Source organism: Lactuca virosa, chromosome 2 (genome assembly GCF_052849685.1).
Source record: "Lactuca virosa cultivar CGN04683 chromosome 2, Lactuca_virosa_CGN04683_v6, whole genome shotgun sequence".
Taxonomy (NCBI): domain Eukaryota; kingdom Viridiplantae; phylum Streptophyta; class Magnoliopsida; order Asterales; family Asteraceae; genus Lactuca; species Lactuca virosa.
This window is the reverse complement of record NC_136427.1, coordinates 236,911,605-236,927,132: the sequence shown is the minus strand read 5'-3', so window position 1 is coordinate 236,927,132 and position 15,528 is coordinate 236,911,605. Positions and strand designations below refer to the sequence as shown.

At 35.9% G+C, this 15,528-nt stretch overlaps 1 protein-coding gene and 1 long non-coding RNA gene across 2 annotated transcripts; both read right to left on the bottom strand.

Annotated features, from left to right (window-relative positions):
• Positions 1 to 4,953: 4,953 nt before the first annotated feature.
• Positions 4,954 to 5,370, bottom strand: LOC145156875 (uncharacterized). Its single transcript, XR_013736956.1, has 3 exons — positions 5,290 to 5,370; positions 5,079 to 5,160; positions 4,954 to 5,002 (listed from the first exon to the last, which is right to left on the bottom strand). It is a non-coding gene; the product is annotated as an uncharacterized LOC145156875 (long non-coding RNA).
• A 2,567-nt stretch (positions 5,371 to 7,937) lies between these two features.
• On the bottom strand, positions 7,938 to 13,654 carry LOC145158307 (uncharacterized). Its single transcript, XM_079077223.1, has 3 exons — positions 12,211 to 13,654; positions 12,137 to 12,150; positions 7,938 to 10,016 (listed from the first exon to the last, which is right to left on the bottom strand). Exons 1-3 carry the CDS (start codon positions 13,652 to 13,654, stop codon positions 7,938 to 7,940), a joined length of 3,537 nt encoding a protein of 1,178 aa, XP_078933349.1.
• Between the last annotated feature and the right edge of the window lie 1,874 nt (positions 13,655 to 15,528).

Below are 15,528 nucleotides of genomic sequence, written 5' to 3'. Positions count from 1 at the left end.
TTAAAACCGAACCGACCCATATATATATATATATATATATATATATATATATATATATATATATATATATATATATATTATGTTTTAAATATTTTTAATATTTATAATACATAATATAACATATTGAATTTCAATACTCTTTATCGCAACGTACTTTCACTAGGTTTGAACCCAAAAACTAGAAAATAACAAGAGCTCATAAACCCACGGTTTAAAACCGAAAACCCATAAACCCAACCCAGAAAACCGAAAAACCGAACCATGCAAAAAGCGAACCTATATGGGTTTAAAAACTGAAAAACCGACTTTCTACGGTTTGGTTTGGTTTTCGCAAAAAACCGACCTAAACCGACCCATGCTCTATCTCTACAATTATCTATAGAGATTTGTCAAACGATATGTTTATTCTAAGGAAATTTTTTTAATTAACTATCCAACATAAAATATTTTTGTAAGTTTTACTGTTGAATTATAACAGTGGATCCATCTAATTATCCGGACTCTTCACGGTTCAACATTTTGGCTTTTCACATTAGGATCATAAGGCTATCAGGTATATATTACATGCCAAAAACATGGTGGTGATGTGGCACATGACCACAAGGTGCACACTACTCGGCAATGGCGTCGTGGTAATGTGTTTGGTTGTTGGTGTGCCCAAGCATGGCTGATGCCACGCCTCACAATACACACACTCTATGCTTTTCTTTCTCTTCTCCTCCCCCGCTTTGACGTCATGCCCAAACTTGAAGACCATAATGGTGTGAATATTGTGGTGATGTGGAAGGAGAACCACATCCTTTTTGCAACTTACATACCTCATAGCCCAATGAGCAAGCAATTCTAAAAACTCGCACAAATAAATGTTTAGCTTTAGCAGACCTCTCGGATTGTGCTCATCCCACCAAATAAGACAGTCACAACAAACATTTTGCCACAAATGCACCTTGTATCTAGTGCTTTGTACAAGACTAGAAGATAAACATTATTTCATATGCTAACAATATAAATGATACCCACAAACAAAGTCTCGGTAAGTTAAGCTCTTTGTTATCGTATTCTTCTTTCCCACCTACATATATAATAACTGTCACGTCACCAGATTACGCTCTATATTACACCAAATTACGACTGATGTTTAGACTATTTTGGTGATTCTGTGTTTGGAACAAGGAGATTAGCAAAATCCTCATGTATATATACCCCTTTTAAACTCAACGTTTTCATTGTTTGGATCCATCCATAGGACACTGTACTTAGTCGTTGTCACTCTCATTGAGAACAATATCAAGAACTAACGAAGAAGGTAATAACTTCAGTGATTAATGATTTAGATGGTCACTAAATGATAAATAAAAGAACACGTAAATATACGCAAGTCCAAAATATCGTTATTTTAGTGAGCAAGTCTATTTTAATTTATTTCAACAAAAGGTTGCATAAGCATGTGCATAATATCCCCTTTACCACCTAATCCGTTATCTTCCATTTCAAATCCTAAAGCATTTCCATATAAAAATAATCACCCATAGAATTAAGAGCAATTGATCAAAATCAGATTATTATGATTATGTAAAATCATGTTTTTCTTTTAACAAAACCATTTTCTTCTATAAAAACAATATGCAATGCTTTTTATTTATTTAATATAAAATAAAAAAGTATTAGCAGATAACTCAGCATACATACATAAGTTGTAGGGTCTATAGAAATTTCTAGGGATGAGCATATGGACCGGGGAACCGGCCGGAACCGGAACCGGCACCGGAACCGGAACCCGATGGAACCGGTCGGGCCGGGACCGAGACGTTATTTTTGTGGATTTTTGGAACCGTGAACCGGTAGGAACCGGAACCGATATAACCGGAACCGGTAGAACCGGCAAAAACCGGAACCGTATGATGCTATTTTTCGATGACCGGTTCCAACATTTGAAGACACGACAAGAACCGGTAGGAACCGAGAACCGGTAGAACCGCCAGGCCGATTCGGTTCTTGATTTTGGCCGAAGCCGGTTCCCGGGTCGGGTCCGGTTCCGACCGGTTCGGTCCTTTTGCTCATCCCTAGAAATTTCAATTCGCTACAAAAACGAAAAAGGACATCCAAAAATTACAAATATATGTATCCAAATGGTAAGTCTATGGGGTGTGAGTTCGATGATCCCGCATGAACCGTGGTGAACATCGCCCCTATATAAGCCCTACATTTTTGGTCCCTCAAAGTTCAATTCCACCACACCCACTCCTTCTCTCTTTCTTATATACACATGTGCGCACGGGAGGAGCCAAAATTTTAAGTTACGAGGGGCTTGAACGAAGCTTGTTGAAAACTGCATATAGAACCGTCATGGCCACTAGGACTGAAAGGATACTTTGAGTTTTGAAGTTGGTTTGATCCAAGTTTAATATATAATCGTCTAATCTCATCACGTTGGCGACCCGAAACCGGTGCGGGAACTAGACCGTTTTTAACCCAGTTCAACAACCGGAACAGGAATGGAAATTTGAATAGACATTATTCATGTAATTTTTTTTCTAATCTTTCTAAATTTTATCTTGATCCTTTTCAAAAAAAAATCGGTCACACCTAGTCATACGATAAACAAAAAAAGAATTTCATCTTCTTCCTCTATGTCGTGCTTACTGTGAGCGGGAAAAGAAAAAAAATCACGAAAGACTTCTTCTTCTTCCTTTGCGTCGAGTGTCGGCAACGGCGAACCAAACCCATAAAAAAATCGCCATTATCACCGGTCAAGTCTATGCCTAATTGGGTTGATAAAAATTTGGATGAAACTTAAGTAAGTTTTTAATTTCGTGTCATTAAATTCTTATATAGTTTTTCTTTGTTGCTTCCTACTGTTTGTAGAAGTATATTTTTTTTTTTGCTTAATTTGAACTAGATTGCTAACCCCCGCTTCGCGGGGGGCAGAGCGGGTGGCAGAGGGACCTGATGTCGGCATATGATCTCGGTTAGAAGTTTTGGTCAGAAAATTTCGTATGTATTTTCACATATAAGGAATCCGTTTATAGAATAGATAAATATATTAGGGGATAAGCATCAAACGTTATCATTCATTACTGGATTGTTATAGGATATTCGATTACAAAACTGTCGATCCATTAAAGGATGACTATAGAACATTTGATTACAAAAGTGTTGGACTGGTATTTGTTGTCATGGTGCTTCATGGTCTCGAATGATCTTCCTGCAGATGTCTGTTGCTGAACTCATGTTGTCTTGCATCGTTTCGAACATGTCCAGCATGATGACGGTGTCTTGGTCGAGGTCTTTGATGAAGGTGTCCGTGATGACAATGTGGGTGTACGGCATGTCGACCGGTGCTTCTTTTATCATAGTTGCCCTTGTCTCGTATGTGCTTTGAACGATTGCCAGTGATTCCTTCATTGTCTGGAGTTGGTCTTGAAGTTTCTGCATGATCGCTTCCATGTTGTATGTTTGGTGTTTGGTGGAGAAGTCGATATCTTTGGTGTATGATTTTATAGGAGATTATTGTGGTTGTTGGATTGTATTTATTAGAGGCAGTGAATATGGGTGGGTGTGACCTTTTTTTCCTTTATTTGATAGATGTGATTGTTGGGTTTGGGTGTGGTATTAAATGGGTAATATCTGGGGAAATATTTGACTACAAGAGGTATATTTGTTTTGGAAAATGGGATAATATAAGAATCGAAATTAATAGCTGGCTTGTCTTCAATATGCTTTGTAGCATGTATATCTATTTGAATACACTACTTTTAACCCTATGGTATCTGTTTTCATTGATGTAGTTTGTAAATTGTTAATTGTTGTTGTATATAAATTTATTTAATTGTATATGTGGTGATTCATATTAATATAGAGTAGGATAAGTATGTCGCTTATATTAGTGTGATACTAAATATGACATTGTTATGTAAGTATCATTTGTATAGGTTGTTTTTTGTGAAATTTTGGAAAAGTGGAAGCATGCAAACAGTGTGTGTTTATTATTGTTTATATTACATATGATAGTTGTTTAGCATGCCTGTTACAAAAGATAAACATATTGTCCAAAACAAAAGTTGGATTTCTTAGTGCTGTTTGATGATATCTGCTATTTTGTGGTTCGTTTTTGATTTTTTGGTGGTGGTGGCCCTGTGATAGGAGAAATGAAAAGGTATTAGTATTTGTTTTGGTATTTTGTTGTTTATTTTTTATTTCAGTACATCAACTTTTACCTGGTGGAGTGAAGGTGAGAGTGCGTGCCACAGGGCGAAGAGGTCTGCTTGGCTCTGGTGTTCCGTCATCTGGTCGCATTCTTGTCATCCGCGGTACGGCTGGTGTTGTTGGGACAGGTGTCTCTGATGGCGTTGTTGATTCTTGGATGTCAATTATTATGAAACAGATGTTGTCGGTTGTTGATGTCCTAAGCATTTGGATACACATTGTTTTTGTTTGTTCTTTTTATCAGTGATGATGGAAGGGAGGCTGTTTCTGCTTGTGAGCGGGTTGTCAGATATAAACTTTTGAAGTGATGATTTTAACAGCTTCCGAGACGCTGTTTCGGATACAACCACAGGTATGGTGTCCGTAGTGTCGGTAATGGTGACTGTGAATTTGCATCTATTGATATAAAGAACTTGTAAGCAATATAGTTGGTGAATAATGGTTTTCTGTATGCTTGAGAAGATACTTACGTGTAGGTTGGGTTTTCAATGAGTCCATGTGCACTGCAATACCACTGTTCGCCTCTTCTGAAAATGGGATCTTTACAGATTGGACATGTTGTTTGGTACCAGCTGTTTTGAAAGTGAAATTCCTTGATTGAAGCTTCTACTATGAATGTTTTATCCTATAGATAAAAAGCAAATAGTTGTCAGAGTGGGAAAGAGATTGTATTTGTATATACTTATATTATTCATATTGTGTTACCAGTAGATCATATCTGTTTTTCAGTTTCATGTTGTATAGGTTTGAGGGAGTTCCTGATAGTGCTGGTATCGGCCTTGAGGGTCCTGTGAATCTGAAACCATGTTCTTGTTGGTATAGAATTGAAATAATATGGATTCTACCATATTTGTGTAATTTATGTGACTTACAGAGTTATGAGTGATGTTGTCTCCGGTATATCTGGATTGACATAGATATGTGTAGCATGTGATGAGCCGTGCCGTAATGCTCCTACATAGAACGTATTTGGTGATTAAGAATATTAGAGGATATGATGTATATATATATATATATATATATATATATATATATATATATATATATATATATATATATATGGAGCCATACAGAGGAGTGTACCATTGGATGTTGATGGTTTTAGGTTTGTTACTGCAACAACCGTTGTTGTAGATGGGTGATCTAGGGAGGCACGGTTGAATTTCTGTGGATTGGTTATGCATTCTTTCCATAGATTGATTGCAAGTTCACTGCCACTAATGGAATTTGAATTGTTTTTGGTGTTAGGCGGTGATGATAGAATTTATGAGTGTAGTTTCATAATTAGTATGTATACCTTTCATCAGTTAGTATAAGCAACACAAATGGTTCTCTATTTGCTTTCGTGCAATCTCTTATCTTTGATAGAACGCCAATGAAGTCTGTTTAGAAGTAAGTGGAAGTATGTAACAAAACCAAATATGAACAATCACTTTACCTCGAAATTGTTCATATTTGTCAATTCACAGTTTCTGCCCTTTTTGTTCCTTGCCTCAAAAGAACAGCAGGGGTATATTTGTCAAGTTTGAAATTAAAAAAAAAAAAACCCAACCAAATATGAACAATCACTTTGAATAATATAAAACATTTATCTCCAGATTGTTCATATTGGTTATTTCCCACCTTCAATTTTATTTATTTATTTATTTATTTTTTTGTTTTTTTGTTTAATTTCAAAGCTAACAAATATACGTCTGTTGATGTTTGGAGGCAAATAAGAAAAAGGCCAAAAACTATGAAATGACCAATAAAAACAATTTTGGGTTAAATTTTTTATATCATGGATACTTATTATGAGAAATACTGTTTTGCTTTAGAAAAGTTAGAATTCTGTATTTCAATAATGGGCCTGGATTATTGCCTTTAAGATTTGGGATGAAATGAATAATTTTTTTTTGTCAGATGTACAAAAGTGATTCCCATGGTATTTTGTAGAAATTATAAGTAATACAAATTTACATTTCAGTTATATCGAGGTTTTTAATAAATACCTGGACAGTATGGTGGTGTTTCTCCGAGTTGTATCAGATTTGACTTTGATACGAAGCGAAACCAACTTTTTGGAACTGTTATTGTGTCTGGAATTGGTTGTATGATGGACTTGAGACCAACATCAATATAGAACTCATTTTCAAGAACTTTTTGATACTTGTCTAACTGAGGACAGGTATAATCTGATATGATGTAACATTCTGAAACATTGAAAACAAATTCAATGTAGCTCTTATTTGTTCGCTGTCCAAGAATTTGAATTGCATGTCCCTGTAGAAACAGATTATTATAACATTAGATTGAATGGTATTAGATGTGTTTTTATTGTTATAGAATTGTATCGTGTGGTAATCATACGTGTTTTTTAAGCAACAAAGCGGTTTGGTTTGTCAATATTAAAGAGTGATAATTAAGAATTTTCTTCATACAAATTTCAAATTTGTTGAAAATTTTAAATCCAAAACCTCTTTTCCTTATATTTTTAATAAATAATAATTTTCTTGATAGACCTTTCATTTGCTGAAAAATTGCAATTTGAAACCTGTTTTTAGTGTAATATATTTTGGTGGTAACTTACAAATCTGTCAACAGCCAGGTACCACGTCTCATATTGGCGGACATCGTGTTTCCATTTGCGTAGTATTCTAACTTGTAAGGGGCCTCCGACACCCTCAGCTTTGAGTTCTGAGATACTCGTCATTACTTGTTTGTGTTTTCTATTATAAAGAAATGTGCGGAGGTAAGCAAGATATTTGGATGAAAAAAAAAATATTGTATAAACATCTAAAAACTGTTCAAACATTGAAGAACATATGAATAAAATGAAAAGTAGTAACGGTGATGAAGGGTATAACAGGCAGTGATATTGTAGACCTCGGTTGAAGTCACTCTGCGTAGTAAATCTTTGAAGACAACATTTTTTGTTTCGTTGGTTTTAGTCGTGTCACTGCTGTTTATTAGTATCTTTATGGAATCTGGAGATGTTGCTCGGGAGAGGGCAACATAGAGCTGTCCATGTACAAAGACAGGCTGTGACAAATATATTCCAATCTTACGTAGTGATTGTCCTTGACTCTTGTTGATAGTCATTGCGTAACAGACTTTCAGTGGAAACTGTTTTCGTGAGAAGATGAATGGCAGATCTGCTGACTTATGTATGAACTTTATGCGTGGTATGTATACACGTTTTCCAATCGAAGTGCCTGTTATGATTGTCGCTTCAATAACAGTTGGTAACAATTGTGAAACAATCATACGGGTACCATTGCATAAGCCTTCCTCTGATTTATGTTTCTTAACAGCATTATTGGACAGTCTACCTTAAGTAGAAGCTCGTGTGGTGGTATTCCTGGAAAGGTTAGGTGGTTCAGGTATTCTATTGGATAGAGGCCTTCCAAGTCCGATGTGTGTTTCCCATTCGGCTGAATGGTGTCCGTGCTATTGTATATCCTGCCACCTGTTGTCACCATTTTCAAAACATGACCGTTTATCTCATCAGCTGAATCATTTGTGGGACAAACTATCGCTCTTGCTGAAAGCAGTGTGGCAGTCGGTTCATTAAGTGCACCATCCCCATACACAAAATCAATTAAGGTTTGTAGGGAATTGGGAGAAGGTGATATTAGGAGTGAAGATGGAATTTGTATCCAACTTGAGTCCTGTGGGTCATCTTTGTCAGGCACACCTATATGTCCATTACCAATAGCTAGCAGCCATGTGGCAAAGTCTGATAAAGTCATTCAGGCGTGGGGTATTGTGTTAGAGGACTCTAGTCTCATGTTCGTATGTAAAAAGTGAATTATAAAATATGTCCATAAATATGAACTTGGTAGAGTTAGTGCTATAATTCCAGAACGTGTACTTTTTGGTAGAACAGGAAGAGTTTGGCGGAAATCACCACCAAGAAGCACTGATATGCCTCCAAACGGTTTTTCATCGCAGTCTAGCACATCTCTAAGTGAACGGTCCAAAAATTCAAAACACCTTCTGTCACTCATTGGTGCCTCATCCCAGATAATGAGTGTTGTATGTTGCATAAGATCTCCAAGGAAGGTACGCTTTTTTATATCACACGACTTTTTGTTGTTTAAATCAATAGGTATTTTGAACCTTGAGTGTGCAGTTGTTCCAGAGGGTAACAAAAGTGATGCGATTCCAGATGCAGCAACAGCCAAAGCGATTTTGCCTATTGATCTCAGATACGAAAGAATAGTCGTCCATAAGAATGTTTTACCAGTACCACCGTGTCCATAAACAAACATTAATATTTGCATTTCATTCTCTATGGAAGTAATAACTCTGTCATAGACTGATCGTTGGTCGTTGTTCAGCTTTGGTAATTGATCATTGTGCTGTTTCAGTAGTGCTTCCCTGTCATAACTCATTTCTTCCAATAGCAGTCGATTTTGTAAAACACCAATCACATTCACTGACGGAACTGGAAGACCAAAATCTGCCATTGATTTAGATGGGACAGCGGAACGGAGCGTGTCATCTAAATCATGAAGTAGTTGCTGTTCAACAATTTCAGTAGCAGAGGTAATTGTCTTATCTGGTACTTCGACTCTAAGGGTATGTAAGTAGTCATCTTTCATCCTATCGCATGCAGTATTCCACAACAAAAGTGGATTTCTAACCTCACAGAACAGCAGTAGATGACAGAAAAGTGATCGTAGCTGTGATGCATGTGCCCATGTTGAAGCTTCTGTGAAACATGTCAACCACTCGATATCATCACCTATTAATCTAAGTGCATTACAGGCAGCCCTGAAAGTTGGATAGACAGTACCAGCAACAGTACGTAAATCCTCAAACGATGTACATCCTTTTTGGTGACATAGTAACATCCGTAAATAGAATAACTCACCGGAAGTCGGATGTACAAATACAAGGCGGCCTACCGCTTTTGATGATTCGTAAACCCTACGACCCCAACACTTACTTGACTTATCCCATTTGTAATTTTTTGGATAGTCCAGATATGTCAAATCATGGCCTTCAGGGTCCGCTGAATTGCTTTTGAACCACCCAAGCAGGGTAGTAATGCTGGCATATGGATTAGATAATACTTCGGGTATTGACCTGTCTCCATTGAACACCAATTGTTGCATATTTTCCTCATGAACGGTTAGAATCTGAACAGGTGGATGCCGATGATGTATGTGGAAGTCCAATATCCGCCATGCCGCCTCATGTGGACATATATACCGCCCATCCAAAAAATTTTGGACCTCATTTATAGGACGGTAATCTTCATTTCCAGTTCTGTGATGATTACCAGTATGCACTGAACTGGGTGATGCATCAGAAGATCCCTCCTTTTGGATAGTGTATCTGACACGATCTGCACCTTTGGAAATATATTTAAATAGGTACTTGATCATCATGCTCCAACCACAATACTCAACATTTATATGTGCACAGAATCGTGAGCAAAGCCTTTTATTATAGGGCACAACATATCCGTTGTCAACAATCTGTCCATATTCAGTAGTGTGGCGTATAGTTGACGTACGTTTGTAATGTACATATCCATCTGTGTCAAAAAACGTAGCATCAAGAAACGGTTTAGGGAAGTGTTTGCTGCATTTGCCTTCTTTCATACATGGAGCTTTTTGGTTAAGTGGTCCACATGGACCATGGATCATGCAGGTTGTTATCGTCTCGTATAGTTTTGGCTCCTTAATTGGATCTGGCAACTCAGCTGTGATATACTTGTCAACATCACTTCCAATTTTTATACGGTTGGCAGCAGATACCCAGAGTAGCGTATGACAATGGGGAAGACCCCCTTTTTTGGAACTCAATGGTGTACAGATCTGCAATAATGTACAAATATGTAAATCATAAACCAACGACAGTGTATAACGGGAAGTAGAAACAACAACATAGAAGACAACACTATAACAAAGAAATTGTAATTTCATATTGTTTAGAACACACAAAAAAAAAAATTAAAAAAATTAAAAATATATATATATATATATATATATATATATAAATTAAATAAATAAATAATAAAAACGATATGTGCAGCGGCAAATTAAAGTTTTTATGAAAGGGAGACTAAAAAAACTCAAGACACAGGTAGAAATGAAACGGAAAAGTGGACAGTCATCAGCTTTAAATGTATGAACTCACGAAAATAAGTATGAAGAACATACGAATGTTAATGTATGCAGATTGTAAAATCTATATACAGAAACAGAAATGGTACTAAATTAGGAATTTTGCATGGTTTATATAACATATGGATTGAATATGTAGGAAGTGATAAAAGGTTGACAATAAGAAAGATATGAATGTAGCGATAGGAGCAGGAAACTATCTATCCAATGGTAATTTGGAAAAAACGTATACAAAGTGAAGATGGTACGCGTAAGGGTAGAAATGATACCATATGTACACATACATAGCTTTGAAAATATGTATGAACCTGAGAAGCAGACAATGAATTAAGAAATTTACATAGTCTATGTCACACATGGAATGAACATGTAAGAAGTTAAAAAAAGTGAAGAATAAGAAATAGATACATACAGTGGCAGGAGCACCAACGTATGAATGCAGCGGTAATTTTCGAACAACATATAGAAAACAAAAATAATTAAGAAAATACAACTTCCACTATAGCATGGTCCCGTCATATAACAATAATTAAAAATTCAATTAAATATTTCTTTATGATAAATTTTTTTGATAAATAACCAATAAGATTCCTGAAAATAGAGCCAACATTTAATCCAATGACGATGCGTATACAGAAACAGAAACAAATACATATCACAACAAAGTGACAACATAATGAACTTATCAATACAGAGGTAATGTTTGAAGAACATATCAGATAGCGAAGGGCTGCATATAAGACTAAAAGCAGCAACATATCTATGAAAGGGTAATTTGCGGAGAACAGATAGAAAATGAAAGTAATCAATAAAACCAAAACTCGACCACAACTAGAAATAGAACCAAAAGTGAGCAGAAACGGTAACACATAGAACAGGTGTAAGACATAAATCATAAATAGAAAATGAAGAGAATCTATAAAAAGCAGTGAAGTCGATAGGAAGGTGCATATGTTATAAAAGGTGAACAAAACTTGATTTGAAGGAATTAAATTAGCATACATGTACAATGACACAATTGAAAACATTAGAAACATCTAATTCGATAGATCCATATATATAAGAATTTGGAAGAAACACAGAGAATATAATATATACAATGAAAGACAAACATCCACAAAACATACAATCAACAAAAATCAACTGCTTTGACAGCAAGATACATAGCATATTAAATAATAACAATATATTAAAAAAAACGAAAAAAATTAATAATAATAATAATAATAATAATAATAATAATAATAATAATAATAATAATAATAATAATAATAATAATTCAGTTATATTTACCTCCAGGGCACAAAAGAACATGTGCAAGACAGAAACCATAAATAGAAAAATGAAGATAATCTATAAAAAGCAATGAAGTCAATAGGAAGGTGCATATGTTATAAAAGGTGAAGTAAACTTTATTTGAAGGAATTGAATTAGCATACATGTACAATGACACAATTGAAAATAGTAGAAACATCTAATTTGATAGATCCATATATATAACAATTTGGAAGAAACACAGAGAATATAATATATACAATGAAAGACAAACATCCACAAAACATACAATCAACAAAAATCAACTGATTTGACAGCAAGATACATAGCATATTAAATAATAACAATATATATTAAAAAAAAACCAAAAAATTAATAATAATAATAATAATAATAATAATAATAATAATAATAATAATAATAATAATTCAGTTAATAATAATAATAATAATAATTCAGTTATATTTACCTCAAGGGCACAAAAATAGTGTACATGAAGCAGGTTCAGACAGGTAAAACAGGAAATCTCATGGTACCTTATACATTATACCTACCAAAGTACACATAACATTATATGAAAATTGTATGAGGAGGCAAGTGGAAAACATACATGCATCTACTTCGCCAAATGTTTTGTCTTCCTTAAGAAACCGGATAAACTCATGAACTTTGATATTGAACACCCGAGCAATGATATCCGCTCTACTATGGAGATCGGTTTGGCGATGTGTATCCATATACCGGGTGATCTCTGGCCACTTTACATTGCATGTAAACGTGATAAAGTATTGTGGATTCCCATACACCCTACATATGGAAAGTGCATCTAAATAATGACTGTACATGAACCGGGGACCACCTGTGAATGACGCAGGTAGAAATACACGTTTCCCAACGGCACCCGCCTCCCTATCTCCCTTTGAAAGCGCATCATAGAGTACACTAACATAATCAGAACGAAGATTTGCCTGATGTTTTACAATGTAATCCAAACGGCTTTCCTCTATACATGTATACACATCAACCAAATACTGTTGGAAGAGCCGTGATGCGTTCAGAATTGGAGACCAGATATGTTGACGTGTATGGATATGATAGGCATAATACATGTTTACAGTAAGATTTTCACCACTCGTGCCTCTCCGATTGCGAAGCCTCAAACGGGGCGACCAACCTTCTTCACCATATGGAAACAAAAGTGGGTACTGTAAAGGCATGTAACTCGGATGGAGCTTACTGATACGTTGGGGCCGACCGGATTGTGAACGAATTATAATGTCATATGTGTTACATGTTGTGTCATCGCCACTCACTATACATCCCAGGGACCCTGGTAAGGGAAGATCATACCTACGGTCCTGAATGTTGTTAAACAGTCGAACTGCATATGACTGCAAATTACTTCCCTCTGCCATCTGTTTTGCAGTCTTGAAAGTCCGAACGTATTCATTATTGGCACTGAAGAAATCAACCAGAAATTTGACAACAGTAGGATCTAAACTTTTCCCTCTAGGACGATCAAAAGCTCTGAGACGATTTTCAACCTCATGGTTTGTATCAAACAGATAAAGCTGTAAAAACCTGGGACCTTTTACAGGATCGGGAGAAAACGACCCAATCTTGTGACTGATCTGACCTGATATCTTAAAAACATATGGACCCCGGCTACTATTCACCTCTTCATCAACATTAGCCCCAAAAGAGGTCATAGAAAACATACTATTATAAGCCCTAATATCCTTTAAAAAATTTCGACTTTCATACAGGGTAATAAACTCAGGTGGAAATGTAGAAGGATATGGAAGAATGACACTCCCACCTCGACAGCAATGAGTGTACCTTGTGTGGGCGAGTGTAGACATATTAAGAGCCCTTTCCACATACCAGAAAAATGCACCACAATACTCACATATCCAACTACAATCACCACAGTCACCATACTGGGGAAGCACAGATACTCGATCAAGACGCGGGCACTTCCGTCGACCACCGATAGGAACACCCCCGGACGACGAAGCACCGTCACAATGCTTCCGCTTTGGCGGAACCGCCATGCTATACGTACACGACCACACAACCACAATAAAGGAACGGAGAAGACGACAACGGAAGAAAGAAGCGCAAAATAAAACACAAACTTTACCTTACAGAAAGGAAGATCGAGGTGGAGAAACGCAAAGCAGATGACGCCTAAGGAAGAAAAAGACAGCGAAAATGAAATGAAGGTCAACGATCCAAAAGCAAATGAAGACGAATAAGACACGTGGAAGGTGGTGGCCGGTTCAGAAGAATCTGGAAAGACATTAAAGTGACGATTCTTCAACGCTGACCAGCAGAAAAAAGAAGAGGACAGCTGAAGGAAGAATATACCGGTAAAGTGGGAATTTAAGGAAAATAAAAGGACAAAAAGTTAATGTAACTTCAGGGGCCGATTTTGACAAAATAAGGATACGATTACTATTCATTTCCTTCATTTCTTTAATATATATATATATATATATATATATATATATATATATATATATATATATATATATATAATGTAAACTTATGAAGATGAGTTTATTCATGATTATATGAAGATGATTTAGTTGTTGCAAATATAGGATTATGAATATCAACTAATAGTTAATAATATTAGTGACGAATCTGAAAAATAAGACGTGCCAAAGCACTAATACTAAGAAACAAAAAAAGAATGGAGACATGCCAAAACCTATTCCTAGCAAACGAGCAAAAGAAAAGAATAATGGTAAATGAACCGCTCCTTGAAAGGTAGCGTTCGAGCCGTTGTGGATTATAGATGGTGATGGTGTTGAAAGGAAAAATATGGAATGCATTCATTTTTAATAAAAATACTTAAAGCCGATACAAACCAAAACGGGACGTCTAATATGAACAAAAATTGGAAGAGACGTAAACTAACCTGGAGAACAAAGAAGATGATGATAAAAAGCAAGCCAAATTGAATTTTAATAAGGAACCAAATGGCGAGACTAGTGTCATAGTAACATGGAAACATGATGACACTAGGATCAACCGAGCATTACTAGGCCTTTTTACCGTAGGCAAACTACCATTCAAGTACGCTAAAAACAATGCGTTTATTGATTGAACCATCCCGTTTAATGGTAGGGTGATCTTGCCTTCTAGATATAAAATTCCTAAATGTAGGCAAATTTGATTTAGATGAGATAAAGAAATTGCTCAACTATTTGAGTACCCCAAACACCGCCACACACTTGATAACTGACACTTGGACATCCTTTTGTCAAAAGATCAATTACATGGTTGCCACGGTCCATTTTATTGATGATGATTGGCTTATGCATACTAGAAGCATCGACTTTATAGAGATAGATACCCATAAAGGTGAGGAAGTTGTTCCGGAGTTACTAGCATGCATACATGGGCGGGGTATAAAAATGTGATGTCAATAACTGTTGATAATGTTATGTCAAATAACAGGGCAATCAAATTTTTGGTTAAAAAGTTCACACTATTTATGACGGTGGAAAGCATTTCCACATAAGGTGTATTGCCCACATCATAAACTTTATCATCAAGGTTGGGTTACGATACAAAAACAACCATGTGTAATGTGTGAAAAAGGCAGTGAAGTATATTAGAGGATCGACACAAAGGATAAAGAAGTTTAAAAAAGACATGAAAGATGTTGGGTTGGAAACAAAGAAGTTTTTATGTGGAAACCCAATAGCTACAGCTCGAAAGCCGACCTTACCTTCTATGTTTTTAGTAAAGGGCCTTTTCAGGCTCGCGTTAGGCGCTCACGTTTTTTGGCCTGATGGAACTCGACATTCAAGTTGGTGAAGATCATATAAGATTTATGTCATGTGTTAGTGGAATTTGGCATCAAATGTATTATTTCTATTCTTTTTTTGTTTTAGCAACTTTTGTATTGTAGCGG